The 16170-nt window shown below is 40.7% G+C and overlaps 1 gene segment (V, D, J or C); it reads right to left on the reverse strand.

Moving 5' to 3' along the window:
- Positions 1–15036: 15036 nt before the first annotated feature.
- Positions 15037–16170, reverse strand: part of LOC102149163 (T-cell receptor gamma chain C region C10.5-like) — a 49978-nt gene continuing 48844 nt past the window's right edge. Inside the window, 1 exon segment of the C gene segment in view lies at positions 15037–15641. Coding sequence covers positions 15499–15641 — 143 coding nt within the window.

Raw genomic sequence — 16170 nt, forward strand, 5'->3', positions numbered from 1 at the left:
CAGTGAAACTGAATTATACAGTATGTGTTCTTTCCATAGAAGATTAAAAGAAGCTGTCGGTGAACAACGTTTTCATACAGTCAGTCTGGGCTGGGACATGGATGGGAAGCAGTGACTCTAATGTAAATCATTCAGTTCGGGGAAGCAGTGACTCTAATGTAAATCACTCAGCACGGGGCCCGTTTCCTGTCCCTGGGCCCCGTGCTGCTCTGTACCGCCCTGCAGCTTCCCAGACAGCAGCAGCATCTCCTGCCAGTGCTGGGGCAGGGCTGGGCAGGCACAGTTTCCAGGGAAGCTGAATGTAGCCCAGAAACCTCAACCAAAGCTTCACATCCTGCCTGCTCTTCCCACGGGCTCTGTGGCTGCCAGGTGCATGTGGTCTTCAGGGAACTGCAGGCTCTGATCTGCTCCAAACGGTGCCAGCCTTCCAGACTTCCTGTCCCCGCCATTGGTCCAGTCATGGGCTCAGCCTGGGAGCCCAGCTCCCTGGGCAGCCAATGATGTAATCCGATACTGTGAGCTGAGGGCAGATGGTCCACCTCAGGACGGAGCTGCCAAAAAGGACACTTTGGAGAGGATGAGTTGAGACCTTACAATTCTGTGAGGATGTATTGCTTTGAAAAAGACAGCATGACAGCTCGAGTCCAAGCACTGCCACTTGCAGGATGTGTCCTGGGAAAGTCTCTGTAAGTGGGAGTAATGATGCTTCCTGTGGATCCATCACCCACCACGTGTCAGGGATCCTGCCAAGTTGTTTGTTTTTAAAATAAATGCTAAGTCGGTGTTAAATACAATTTAATTCTTATAGTATTACTTCAAAGTAGTTATTGATAGATAAGATCATCAGAATCGTAAGAAGTCTCACCTGTTCAGGTCACTTAAGAAGTAACTAATGGAGCCTGGATTCACTCCCAAGTCTAACAAATTCCAAAACCCGTGTCACCATCCATTCAACGGATGTAGAATTCAGTATACATATATATAGAATTTCTTTTTAAACTATGGAGTGTAAACGACCATGAAGACTATTTCAGAAAGATTGCAGAAACTCAAGAATAACTCTCACAAGCCAGTAGGCAAAGAGCATAAGATATTCTTGAAGAGCAGTCGTTCAATTAATAGTGGTGGACCTCAAAAGGTAGAAATTTCTTGTAACGCTTTTGAGTTAAGAGTTGATTACCTTTGGTAAAAGTCGATTTTTTAAGTCATAACAGAAATCATTGATCCATTAAAGGATAATAAATATGCTTTATTGAATTTCAAACATTGTGCATATTTATTCCCCCCTTGCAAGCATAAAGTAGGTGTTACTCATCCTCATTTTGCAGATGAAACAGAAAATTAGGCTGGTTAAGTAACTTAACTCGTGGTTATCTAGCTAATAAAGAGCACACTGTGAATTTGAACCAAGTATGCCCATCTCCTGGGCCTCTGCCCTAAGTAACCTGCTTGGCTGTTTGTGATTCAGGGACTAACTTCTGTCATCATTGGTCTGTTGTGTTTGAATACAAAATGTGATGTTTTTAGAATTCCTATTTGTTTTCAATTCCCTGCTTCCTGCTTGAAAAGCACTGGATTTTGATTCCATTTAGTTACTTATGCTACCTTCTAGCACCCCCTACTGGCTATTTTCAATTAATTTTTGTATATGGAGGAGGTAAGGAACTAAATTCATTCTTTTGCCCATGGCTGTCCAGGTGTTGCAGCACCATTTGTTGAAAACACTATGCTTTCCTCCTTGAATTAACTCAGCACGTTTCTCAAAAACCTGTTGACTGTAAATATAAGGGTTTATTTCTGGACTCTCAGTTCTCTCCGTTGACCTCTACACTCTTCTTGTCCCGGGACCACACTGATTTTATGACTATGATTTTATTTTTACATAACTTTGAAATCAGGTTCTGTAAGGCCTTGCTTGAAAAGCTGCCCTGCTGTCCCCTGAGACCTCAGTTTCATGAGTAATGAAGCTTGTCAGACCCTCTGGTGTGTGTGTGACATAATCAATCTCAACATCCAAATCTCATTTTAGGGCTCCCTCCCCTCACTGCTTTTCAGAGTGACCATAACAGTCCTCCAACTTTGTTCTTCGTCAAATTATTTTGGCTATTCCTGGCAATTTGTGTTTTCATGTAAATTTTAGGATGACCTTGTTACTTTTTGCCCCAAAAGCTTGCTGCACTGAATTTATAGATCAGTTTGGGAAGAATTGCCATCATGACAATACCAAATCTTCTAATCAATGAACATGGAATATCTCTACATTTATTTAGATGTTCTTTAATTTTTTTTCTGAATTTTTTATAGTTTTGTCAGCATACGAGTTTTGTTCTTGTTTTGTTAAATTAATTCCTAAGTATTTTATTCTTTTTGGCCTTGTTGTGTTATATAATTGTTCTTTTACTTCCGTTTTCAAATTGTTCATTGCTCATATATTGAAAAGAATTGGAGTTTTGTATATTGAATATTTGTATCTTGTGACTTAGCTAAACTTGTTTATCTGTTTGAGTTTTGGTTTTATGTGTGTGTGGATTCTCTGGAATTGTCTACATACAGGATCATGTCGTCTGTGGACAAAGACTGTTTTACTTTTTCCTTTTCAATCTGCTGGGTATCTTTAGTTTTGTTTTTTTCTTTTTGCAGAATCTACATCCTCCAATACAATGTTGAATAGAAGTGGCAAGAGCAGACATCCTTGTCTTGTTCCTGGTCTTTGGGGAAAAGCATTCAGTCTTTCAACCTGAAGTGTGATGGTAGCTGTGGGTTTTCACAGATGCCCTCTATCGGGTGGAGGAAGTTCCATTATATTCCTAGTGTGTGGACAGTTTTTATCATGAATGGGAATTGGATTTTTCAAATGATTCATTTATATCCATTGAGAGGATCATGTGGTTTTTGTTATATATTCAGTTAATATGGTTATGAGATTAATTGATGTTTGATTGTTAAATCAACTGTTTACATCTGGGATGAATCTCACTTGACCATGTTTATAATCCATTATGTATGTTTCTGGATTCAATTTGCTAATATTTTCTTCAGGATTTTTCTACCTAAACTCATGATTTTGTACCTACTGGTCCATATATTTCTTGTTATGACTTTGGCTTTGATGTCAGTGTAATGCTGGTCTCAGAGAACACATTGGGAAGAGTTCCCAACCCCTGTATTTTCTGAATGAATCATTGTGAAGGATAAATATTATTCCTTCTTTAAATGTTTGGTAGATTTTCCAATGAAACCATCGGGGCCAGAGATTTTCTTTGCGGGAAGATTTTGATTACTAATTTAACTTCTTTGCTTATTAAATATAGGTCTATTCAGATATTTTACTTATTCTTGAGCCTATTTTGGTAATTTGTGCCTGTATTGGAATTCATCAGTTTCTTCTAAGTTATCTAGTTTGTTGACATAAATTATTTATACTATTTCCCTATAATCTTTTTTAATTTCTGTAAGATTGGTAGTGATGTTCTTCCTTTTTTTCTTGACTTTGTTAATTTGTGTCTTCTCTCATTCTTCTTGGTACTTCTACCTTGAGGTTTGTAAAATTTGTTGATATTTTCAAAGAACTGACTTTTGTGTTCATTGATGTTTTTCTCTTGTTTTCTGTTTTCTATTTCAATTATTTCCATTTCAATTTTTATTACTTCCTTTACTTGGCTTGGGCTGGGTTTAGCTTGTTTTGCTTTTTCATGGTTGATTTTAGATCTTCTTTTGATACAGCATTTAAAGTCATAAATTTCCCCCTAGGCATTGTTTTACCAACATGTTATAAATTTTGAAGTATTGTGTTTTCATGCATTCCTGGGTTTAGCACGTTGCCTATGATGTGTCTACATGTGGATCTCTTTTTATATACACTAATAAGTGCTTGTTTAGCTTATTAGATGTGTAGATTAGTATATCTCAACAAATTTGGGGAGTTGTGGCCATTACTTCTTCAAACAGATTTCCTTCTTCTTCCTTTTCTCTTCTTCTGTGAGTGCCATTATATGTACGTTGGTGTGGTTTATTTTGTCTCACAGGTCTCCAAGCTCTGATTTTTTTTCATTCTTTTTCTGTCTATTATTCAGATTTGGTAAATTCTGTGATTCTGTTTCCGAGTTTACATATTGTGTCTTCTGCCTACTTGAGTATTCTCTTAACCACCTCTAGTGGATATTTCACTTCAGTTATATAATTTTGTACTCCATATTTCATTTTTAAAATTTTTTAATTTTGTAATTTGTCTCCTTCTTGAGAATCTCTACGTGTAGATTTATTGTTGTTGTACTTTAATTCTTTAAACATGGTTTTCCGTATTTCTTTGAACGTATTTATAACAGCTGTTTTGAAGTCTCTGCTAAATAAAATATCTGGATACACTCAGACACAGTTTGTATTGAATTGTCGTTTTTGTTTTGTTTTCACACTTTTCTGATTTTTCCCTGTCTTCTAATTTTTTATTGAAAAATATTTTGTTGAAAATATATTGTAGCAACCCTAGCTTCTGATTTTACCCCCTTAATGTTGCTTTTATTGCTGTTTGTTTGCTTAGAAACCTGCCTGAGCTAAATCTGTGAAATGATGTCCCTTGTGGTGTGTCGCTGCTGATGTCTCTTCTCAGTGTTGTTTTTTCTTTTTAATTCTCTTATTTTTAAGCCTAACTTCCTAGTGGGAACCCCTGTGTCTGCATAGCTTAGTGGTAGCCAGTGATTGGACAGAGATTGTGCTCAAGCCCCTTGATTAAGACTTCCATCATCTGCCACGTGGATATGTGTATGAATTGGGTAGCACATTCAAATTTCAGGCCATTTTGAGTCTTTCCTGGCTTGTACTTTTTGCTGAGTCCTTTCTTGTCTCCTCTGCATATGCTCACAGCCTCAGGGTTGACCAGGAGTCTTTGGCTAGCATTGTTCTTATGAGTCTCTGCTAAGTATGCACACAGCTTCAGTCAAGCGTGTGCTCGCTGCAGTGACGACCACAACTTGGAACCTGCAGAGCCTCTGGCCCTTCCCGCTTGCACACCGCTGAGTTTGTCAGGTCACCTTCACATCACTCCTCACCCCAAATCAAGTGAGCTCCCTTCACCTGGGCCAATTTTCTACCAGTCCTCATGGACTGCCCTACCTTGGAAAAACCTTCATGCCCATCGAGCTGGGTGTTGGGAGGTGGGAAAGGAATGAGAGCAGTTCCAAGCAAGAACACCACTGTTGTTGTGTGAACTCTGAAGTTTTTCAAGCATAAGCACTTCTCAGACTGTTGTATGCCTGTGGTCATTTCCTGAGTGCTGAGATGGTTAGTTTTTCATCTCGTCCGCTGTTATAATTACTTTTCTAAATGAGAATTACTGACCTCCTCACTTGACCAGAGCCGGAAGTTCTTGCTGGCACTCACATTTATGTTAGGTAAAGCATGCATATTATTAAGTTTTAATGAAAAGTTTTGCTTCATTTAGGACTCACAAATAATTCCAAGATGTGTCAGCTCATTGTGGCTGCAATGCCGTTAGCCTGACAGGTGGGATGGGAGCCCAGAAGCAGGAAGACTTGGTCTGACCGTCTTCCTCAGACTCCTTTCAAAGTGAGAAGGCAGTTAAACCACCCCAGTGTCTCTACGATTTACAGCAGTTTAATGGCTGGAAAGGGAAGCCTTCCAACCACCATACTTTTCTCTATTTATTTCACCACAAAAGTAACCTGGACTGTGTGACATTGTTGAGGTTAAGATGTGGGACATGATGTTTTCTTAGGATTCTCGGCCATTCTTTCTCCTGTACCAGGTTTGTTCTTGGCTATAGTCCAGGTAGTCGTTCTCATAAGAAAACATGTCCCTCTTGAAGTGTGTTATCTGACGTGAGGAAAGCATGGGAGGCAGGCTGCTGCTGAGCGTGAGGAGGTCACATCCCTGCCCTGCTGCCTCGGTCTTCTCACCGCTCCTTTGTATTCACTTCCCTGATTGTGAGAGTAATGCAAGCTTTTTATACAAATATGGAAAGACAAAAATAAAGATCCCCTGTCCTTCACACGACTCAGCAACATCAGTGTGACAGTTTGGTTTCTTTCCTTCTAGTTTGTGTTTGTAATTAACACAATGGTGGTCACACTGCTCATGTTATTTATAGTCTAAGAATTAAATGTCAGTTTCAGTTTACTGTAGAAATTTTGGACTCTCTGGAAATCTATGTAAGCCACCAGGTTATTTTCTTTTAGTCTTTCTGATTTACACATTTATATTTAGTTTTTTATTTTTATTGACTATGATCTTACAGTACCTGCAGTTTCATTTATTACATATTTGCTTTAGCTGTATAGCACATGTATTTTCCATGTTTTTATAAACTGTAAATATATTTTTAAGTTGATGTAAGATGTTTACTGGAAATATAATTATTTAAGTTTTCCTCTATTCTCAGACATTTAAACTGCTTCCTAATTTTTAGAGAGGTAATTTACATAATGGAAAACAAGTGTTATTGTTTCCACATGGATATTTCCTAAGGAAACAATTCCAGGGTGAAATGACTTGGACAAATGCACGAATAAGATAAGGCTCGTGAGGCAGTGACCCAGAATGGTTGTGGCAGTGTTCTCTGGCAACAGTCGTGAGATTGACCATCTGGCATCGGTCACTGGGGACAGCAATTTAAAAAATATGTATATTAAATTATTTGTAACAAAGCTCAAAGTTATTTGCACTTGAAAGACATATGCAAGCATTTTAGCAAAGTTGTGGAGGAGAAATAGCAGTGGATAATAATTCTTGGTCTAGATGAATAATTTTAGACGTACATAAGTGAATCCATTTTCACAGATTAGTGTGAGTGATAGATCCTATTTTAAAGGCTTTCCTCTTCAAAGAAAGTAAAACTTTATCTTATAGTTAGTTTTGTTAACCTAAATCTCTTGAGGATTAAACATATGCATCTCTCATTTAAAATGTTATGCATATTTGTTGTAATTTTGAAGAAATCGTTTCTCACTTTACTGGAATGCGATGCTTTTTCTCCTTCCCCTTCCCTACCGTGTAGGATCTGAAGAAGCTGAAGAAAAGCAGGACACTGAAACACCACTTGTAGAACTAGGAGTGCCATTTTTGTTAAAGGAAGTCTTTGAAAATGAAACTGTAACAACAAAGTAGTTAAATATGGAGCATTTTCTTTGAGTAGATTCAAAGTAAAATTCAAAGAATATGAGTACAAGTATATAGCCAGATTTGTCATATTTACATGAATTTATCAGTTACATTTTATTAAAGTAACATTTCTTAATATTTTCTGTATGAGTATATATTTGTGAAGTCGGAAAAATACCTATGAATTCCAAATTCCCAAAGAATGAGCATGAGTTCATTATTCTTGACTTAGTCAGAATGTCTCCTTGTCAGATGTTTATCTGCAAACTCTAACTTAGTGAGCTGTGGGGTCGCAGTCCTATGAGATGTGGTCCTGTTATTGTCTCCATTTACACCTGAAGCAAGTGAGGCCAGAGTGGGTGAGTAACTTCTCCAAGGTCACACAGAGAGCAAGTGGCAGAGCTGGGACTCAGGCCCGCCCAGTTTGTGTCCAGGGTCTGCGCCAGCCCTGCACTGGGATATCTCTCAAGTGCTCTGGAGCCTCAGAGATGAAGGACGTGATCGTCAGAGCAGCAGCTCGTGCTGGGCCTCAAGGTGGGCACGTGGGTGAATCCCTTCAGGTCATCACAGGAAATATTTCATCCTCAGAGAGACAAGCAAATAAACTGAAGTCAACTGTAGCAGCAGCGACTCTGTCTAATTGTTTAGTCACAGAAGGGAGAGGTCGTGGATGGACTCGGAGTCGTGGAGAAGCAGAGGTGGCCGGAGTCGTGGTGGGTGGAGGCCCTGTGCCTGCAGCAGAAGCACCTGACATGCTACGGCCCCTTCTTTCCACAGCAGTGGTTGGACGTGAAGCAGCAGTGTGGGCATGTGAATAGGAGATCCTCTTCTAAAACTCCTTGAATAAATTCTGTGTGGCCACACCCAGGGCCCTTTAAGTGTCTGTAACACAGCTCATCTTCAGGACACAAACGTTGTTGTAAATTCCTAAGGCAAATGTAGCATTTTGCCTTTACACTGCATCTCAAATATTTTTGTGTTACCTCTTTTTTGGTGTGAAAAACTCCCATTGAAAGTCACCGGAGGAAAATAAGGACTGGAGATGGAGTCTCCCTATTGAAGGCTGAAATGCTGACCTCGACTGCTGACTTCACTGAACAGCTAATAAAAAAGTTTATTTGTTGTCATACCTCACAGACACTGTCCCACATCCACGTACATTCAGTGGCCTGCCTGTGGCTGGTAAGATAATGGAACGATCTGTCTTGTAATCAATGAAACTGAGTCTGATCTGTTAATGAATAGTTGCCGAAAAGTCTTGTGCTACATTCCTAATCAGGAGACTTCCTAATATATTAGAATAAAATTGTTTTAGGAAGTAAAGTATCTTTTTATTTTGAGTTGCAGAATGGAATTTTTTTGTTTCATGTTTCAGATTTCTTTGTATTTCTTTTTGAACACCCTAGACTTCCCTTCTGTTTTATAACTCATGTACACGGGCTCTTTGTACAATTTTAAAAAGTAATAAAAATCCAACATATCAAAAATATTATGTTTATTTATCTTGTTTTGCGTTATGGATTTGGCGAAATGTGTTTGAATTACAAAGAGAGGACAAGGAAGGATTGTGAATACATAAAAAAGTCAGTAGACATTTTCTATTACTTTTATCATTAAATAGTATCTTTCCCCTAAACTGTGGTTCTGAAATAGGCTGAGTACTCCTATTTTGGACCCACGCTATGAAATCATTGCCATCATTTTCCCTTTGTGTTTAACTAATTTGAATTAAAACGAACTAAAGCCTATGGTGAACTATTTTTTAAAACATGTACATTCACCTCAATGCTTCACAGGAAAGCAGCCTGTCTGTAGTTTTCTTCCATTATCCATTGGGTCATTCAAGAAAAACTCACTTGTATGTAGTGGAAATGGTGCTGTTTTGGGTGGAAATTGGCCATTTGTGCAGATCACGTCAACTCCACCTGTGTTTGTTCTAAGAATGGGCCAAATGACAGAAATGTAACTGGAAAGTTCACTGACAGGCTGGGTCCTAACCGGAAGAGCTTCCCATGAAGGAGAAAGGAATGAGGAACAGCTCCAGGGGCTGCTGTGGAACTAAAACTTCAGGAACTCAATGGCGTTACCACAGTGAGAATGTCCTGTCTCAAGAGTGGACACCAAGAGAGTAGGTGCCGAAGCCCGCAGATGATACCTAAGCAGGATGTCAGCGTATTAATTTAACCTGAGAAAGAGCTCTCCTCCAGACATGCTGGGCTCAACCAGCAGACGCAGCCCATCCTCACAGGAAGCCAAGGCTCACCCAGAAGTTGGCTCTCAGAGCCCTGAGAAGAATGGAGTGAATGATTTCAATGTTCCATGAGGTCAGGCTGTGAAAGCCTAAGGCATTGATCTCAACGATAGAGCTCCACTTCCACTGAGATGGACAGATTGCGTCCGTGGGCCTGGGCACCCACTCTCTCCCATGCTTGGGTGGGTGGGAGTGCGGACATTTGCTCTTTAAGCTCACATTGCTGAACAACCCTCTTCTAATTGAACCCAATGACACTTTTATCTGATGTCAGTGTCCTCTGTTAAGCCTTGCTCGGGTTGACTCTGACTCATTTTAGAGGGATTTATATGATTCAGTATATGACATTCAATTACACTGTTGAACTCAGGGCCTCTGTGTCTCTGTGTTCTTGTGAGGGAAAAAGCATATCACTGTTGCCCTCATTTACAGTAAATCCTTGCTACCAGGTTCACAGGCACAGGACTATGTCACTCTGTCCACACTCAGAAAATGAAACCAAAACTACCAGCCTCAGTAAATCGAATAACATGGAAGAGCTCAGATACTTGGTGGACTGTTAGGATGATCTTAGTGCTCCAAGATGTCCTGTCTGCTCTTTCCTTCAAAACAGGGTCATGAGAGTGGACTGAGATGAGGCATCTCAACAGTCCTTGGCATAAGACTCCCAACTCACAATGTGGCTAACTGGAGTAAACGCTGTATATAAGAAGCAGGGAACCCCCGACCACAGCCTAAGAGCGTGTTTGACAGCAATCGCATGTGTGTATAGATGGATATTTTCCTCCCATTAGCTGTGACCTTTTGAAAATGAGCAAAACTCGTTATGGTTTAACTCTCCTTAATTTATCTTTTGACACCCTAGCCACTACTTGCAGAACCCCACCAGTAAGGGTGGGTTTAGCTTTGAGCATTTTCCACGAATCAACCACATTTGACAGAGCGTGTAAACAAAAGAAGCCTGAGAAAATAACACGCCAGCAGCCACACCAGCCCCCTCCCGCCACCCAGGCTATGCCCTCCACCACCACCTGTGCTCTCGCTCTCTGTGCCCCCTCATTCAGGGCAGCCCAGGCCCAGTGCGGGAGGAAGTTGCTCAGAAGTTGGAAACCACTGGAGACACTGCCTAGTAGCGCCTGGCAGTGAAGTCAGCTGTGCAAAGCTCTCAGTGATTTGCAGGTTTCCCCTCTTTGCTTCTACTCTTTCCCAATATAGATATAGTTCCAGGTCTCTAAGGAGAGGGCTGGATATTTGGCCTAGAGAATCTGCTCAGATTCATCGGGATCGAGGAGTAGATCTATCAATCTTTCTTCTATCTGTTGGGTCTTATTCTGTTTCCAGATGGGAATCTCTACTTGGTTTCCAAAAGGAACATGTTTCACAGAAACTGAAGCTGATTGTATAGAAGCAAACAAAAAATTTTGCCAATTTTAATTGAGATATTGTTTTAATTGTAACATATGGAAGTTTTTACTTTAAAGGGATTAGTTAGAGAAAATACAAAAATATACAATCTCTTATTTTTTTTTTCACCCTCTACCATAAATTGAACGTGTTGTTTTATGCCTATGATTGCAGAAGTACAGAGATGCATACAAATGAGTGTGATACATGTTGGTCTTTTTACTCAGTAGAAGAAATGGTCAAAGGACGGGAACAAATATTTCACAGAAATAGAGATATAACTTTCAATATATGAAAAGATGCTTCTCCTCACTCAGAGTAAGAGAAAAGTAAATTAAAACAGTATTGAGATACTACTTTTCACCTGTCCGATTAGAAAGACCTGAGGCACACTCTTGGCATTGGCCAACACGGTGGTAGAAGTACAAAATGGCGCTCTCGCGATTGTGGGCAAGTTGGAAATACCTATCAAAATACCCAACACACACGTTCAAAGTGAGAGAAAACAATGTTGTAATTTCAGCATTTCTTATAAAGCAGAGGGCTGGAAATGAGCCACTGGTCTATCACAGGAAGCTGACTGTATAAGGTGTTGACATTCACCAGTGAAATATCATGCAGCCATCTCAGTGTCCCTCTACACTGACGTGAAAAGAGCTGTAGGATGTTTAAGGGAAAAGAGAAGTGCAGAATAATGTATATCGTTCACTACCTCTGTGTAAAAAACAGGGAAATAAGAATATATATATACAGGTATATGTATTTATATGTGTACATTCATATTTGCATAAATAAAAACTGGAAGGATGCACAAGAAACAAAAGTATGACCTGTAAGAAGTGGGGAGATAGGGACAGTGGTTGAAGCAAGATCTCAATGCATTTTTTAGAGTGTTTTGATTTTTGAATCATGTGAAGGTATTGGCTAACAATTTTTATTGGGTTAGGCTATGCATATTATTTTTCCAATTCTTCCTGATTAACTTTCCATTTCCTTAAACAATCTACATTTTGGGAAGATGCATAGTAGACAATCATACGTCATCTTTTAGTTTATTTTTTAGTTTCTTCTTGCAAATTTTGGTTGATTTGGGGCTGCTATAAAAGATGCTACAGTAAATGAACATCCTTGCACATAAATCTCGGTACATACCTTTTGTTTCCTTAGGAAATTGATGGGTCAAATGATTAGAACACTTTTCAGGTTGCAGCATGTAAAGTGTAGCTGCATCTTACACTTGTGTGATGGGCTCTGTGATGGCTCCTCATTGTGATCTGGGACAGCAGCCCTGGAGCTCAGGAGCTCTTTCAGTCATTTGCTGACCTCCACTTTGGTGCACATTAGAATTAATAAAGGAGATTTTAAAAGATATCCTGTCCTGTGATGAAGTCTGGGCCTCAGTGGATTTTAAAAGCTCCCAGGAAAGAGCCACTGGTATAATGGCTAGAGCAGCAGGTCTTAAGTCAGGCAGACCTGAAGTCATGTGGACTCGGGCATTACTCTGTGTTTACTCTTAGACATATTTCTTAGCTTCTCTGGGACCTAGTCTTCTCATCAGTGATATGAGCATGATACCCGTATGTGGTACAGTGAGAGCATTAGACATAAAGCATGCAAACTGCCTAGCAGAATTCCTGATGCTCACTAAGTGGTAGGCGCTTGTTGTTATTCAAACAAAGAAAAGATAGTAATCAAGCAAAACAGCTTAGTAGAACTTGATAGAGTCCATGCATTTACCCAGATAAGATTTCATGACTGATGAAAATATTGAGTTTCTAGCCTTTTGGGTGAACTGTATCATGTTGGTGTAGTATCTTTGGTTATCCCTTATTACTTGGATTTTCTAATTGGGAGTCATATGGGACTTTGACTAATATAAAGAAGAAATCAAATATTACTCAATTATGACCTGTGTGATTGACAGAAAGCCTTCAAAAAATGAAGTCTCTGAGGAAAAAAACTCCAAAAGAGTAGGGAGAGTTTATAAGGTGGAAATTCTGATAGTTGTTGCTTTGAGGCTTCCCTCTGTTACAGCTGAGAAGTGGATGGAGACTCTTGCTCTATAAAGACTATTGAGACACGAGTGTTTTTATGTGGAATTGTGTAAATCTTTGCCTAGTTTTCCATTGCACACCTGTGGATGCATCCTGTTGTTCTGGTATTCAGTTTATCCAACCCAGTGCCATGGACTTTAGTCACAGAAGCCCTATTGGTGGGTGGAGGTCAGCGTATAAAAGTCTTCCCAGCATAAAAATCGTGTGGCGGATTGGCCTATGACCCTCAGATTGTCCGAACAGCATAGGAACAAGGAGAGGAAGTGTGGACAGTCGAAGAGGCAGTCCTCTTCCCCAACTCTTAGCCTAATAAGGAGGGCAATTTTCCTGTTTTAGTTCAAACTAAAGTGACCTGCTTCTACTCTAGTAGCAAATAATGTAGAATTTAAGAGCAGAGCTCCTGCAGCCAGGCTGCTGGGTTCAAATCCCAGCTCTGCTTCTTATCAGCTGTCTAACTAAGGGGACTTCTTTACCCCTCTCTGCCTGTTTCCCCATCTATAAAACAGAGATAACTGTACATGTCTCACAGGATTCTTGTGAGAGTTAAAGAAGTTAACGTGTACTTAGCCCAGTACCAGTAAGCACCATACCAGCATTTGCTATTATTTCCTCATTCAGATGGTAATCACTGAATTTGTAAATTGCATTAGAATCCTGATATTATTTAATTTGAACACTTTCTTCTAAAGCTGGGTAGACTTAGACAATGTGACATGGTCAAGAACAAATGACACAGCTAGTTAGAGGCAGACCAAGGAGCCGAGGCTCTTACTATGGGGTGTGAGGTGTGACCTCTAGGCCAGTGTTTCTCCCACCACACTACATGGCAACCGTGCTGGGGTGGAAAATTACTGGACCAAAAAGGTTGTATAATGTGCATCCAACCCTAGAAATGCACCTGAACCTACCAGAGGCTTCCACAGGTGATTCTGAGGACCTCCAGGCCCATTCCGTCTAGGGGAGGAGCTGGGGCGTCAGAATGGTGCACCCAGAGAGCACCACCAACAGGCCTGCTCTGCCCGAGACTCTCAGTCCATTTCATTAGCAGCCCCCAAAAAGCAGCTGCAAATCTAGGACACAGGCTCTCAGAACAAAGTAGGATTTCCATACTGTTGATAACAAAGGGAGTAATTATGTTAATAATAGAGTAAATACATGAGGAGAAAACACAGATGCACACACAAGTCCTTAAGAGAATTCTCACTGACCCCTTGGAGGATTCCTTTAGTAGAGAAGCTGTGCAGGTTTTGGTTGTTTTGTTTTTCCCGGTGGACAGTGGGTGAAGGGAAAGCCACCTGATAGTAGGTAAGAAGATACCAGCTCTGACTTCAGAGTGACCTGGCTCTAAATGACTATTACTTGCAAAATAGTGACCTTGAGCAAGAACTTAATCTCTCCAAATCTATACACTGTGGACTATAATTGTACCTACCCCTGGGGGCTCTCGAGGATTATTGGGATCCTCTGGGTCATAGCAGAAACTCTCTGAGTCCCTATTCCATCCACATCTAACCTCTCTGCGAGGAAATAAGATTAGAGATGACTGTCAGTGCTTTTGTGTGTCTGTGGATCTACTATTCAAAAGTAGAAGTGCCAACAGTGGATGCTAATGCTGTTGAGGACGTGCCAGTACCAGGAATTATTAACTCATCTAATCCACACAACTCCAGGAGACAGGGCGCTGCAACTCCATTCTACAGATGAGGAAGTGATGGCACAGAGAGTTCAAATAGCTTGCCTGAGGTCACACAGAGGCTATATCAGACCCAGGATTCAAACCCAGGCACTGGGGGTTCAGAGTCCAGGGGCTTAACCTCTCTACTGTGAAGCCTTTTGGTGTGAGTCTATGTTTTGTGGGGTTACTGTGAGGACCAGGAAACAGAGTACTTGTGAAACACTAGTGTAGAGCTGGGCACACGCAGTGCAAGTCATGCTAGATGTTATACTGATGCCATCGGAAGGTCCCAGACCAAATGAGTGCGAATCTGGTGACTTGAAAGAGAAGTAACCTGGCTGCCTTCATTTGACTGTGGCTCCTCTTGGAGCCAGTGCCCCAAAGAAAGCGTCATGACCACTATCTCAGGGAAATAATTAGAGCTGTGGTGTTGACCATCATCACAGCCAACACTGGATTTGTTGGCTCAGGTGTCATGCTGCTTCTTACCTTGGATTTTCAGTTAGATTTCATCAAATTCAAGTACACACAGACAAATGTAGACTTTTGGCTTTTTTTTATTGTGCCTATAATGAAAAACAAAATATGGAATTCAACTAACAGCGATGGTGGCTTCAGGATGTGTAAAATGGAAGGGTTCAAGGTGGTCATCTGGTCACGTGGCCCTACAGGATGTGACTAGAGCTGCATGCCGTCTCTACTCGGAAGGCATGGTTATTCGGGTTGCTGGAGGAGCTGATGGAGATCATTCAGATAGTGGTGCTAAAGGACGACCTGGGGCCCTGCCACTAAGTAATGGCAGAATTCATTGCTGTTACAGAAAAAATGTTTCTGTTTCAAGCGGTTTGAAAAACCATCACAAAATAATGGCATAACAGAAAAGTACACATGTGAACTGACATAACACTAACCCAGAGAGAAAGCCCAGCTTGATGCTCAGGAGACAATTCCAGGGACAAAAAAATGATGAATAAATGTTGACTTCATTGTGCCACCATCTGTTACGAACTCTTTCCATCACCACAGACCGCTGCTCTCCTAAACAGGCAGAGGGCAATGATGGCAAGGTAGACCGCGCTCTTGACGAGTAGGAGGAGGTAGGTGTAATAGGCAGAGATGCTGGTGAGCTGCATCTGCACAGTGTCTAAGAGAAGTCATATGATTAGTTTCAACTGTTCTTTTGAAACGATGGGACATATCAATGGAGGGTGGTCACGGTTCTCTATTTCTGATGACCTGCATTGCAGTGAAACGCCATACCACCAAAACCCAAAAGTAAACATCTACCCCCTCTACCACCACAGACAGCAACAAGACAACACAGAATCCAGTTTACAGGTCATGTCAATCAACAACCTTTGCTAAATTCATTTAGAGCATTCCAAAATGCAAAAAATAAGGTTGTATTTTTAATGAATGAGTCTAATGGGAAAAAAAGCTTTGTAGTAAATAGTTTTTGTTTTTTTTTTGAGGAAGATTAGTGTTGACCTAACATCTCCCGCCAATTCTCCTCTTTTTGCTGAGAAAGACTGGCCCTGAGCTAACATCTGTGCCCATCTTCCTCTATTTTATGTGGGATGCCTGCCACGGCATGGCTGCACCTGGGATCCGAACTGGCGAACTCTGGGCTAAAGCGGAACGTGTGAACTTGATCGCTGCACCACTGGGCTGGC

This window comes from Equus caballus, chromosome 4 (assembly GCF_041296265.1).
Source record: "Equus caballus isolate H_3958 breed thoroughbred chromosome 4, TB-T2T, whole genome shotgun sequence".
In the NCBI taxonomy this organism is placed as follows: Eukaryota; Metazoa; Chordata; class Mammalia; order Perissodactyla; family Equidae; genus Equus; species Equus caballus.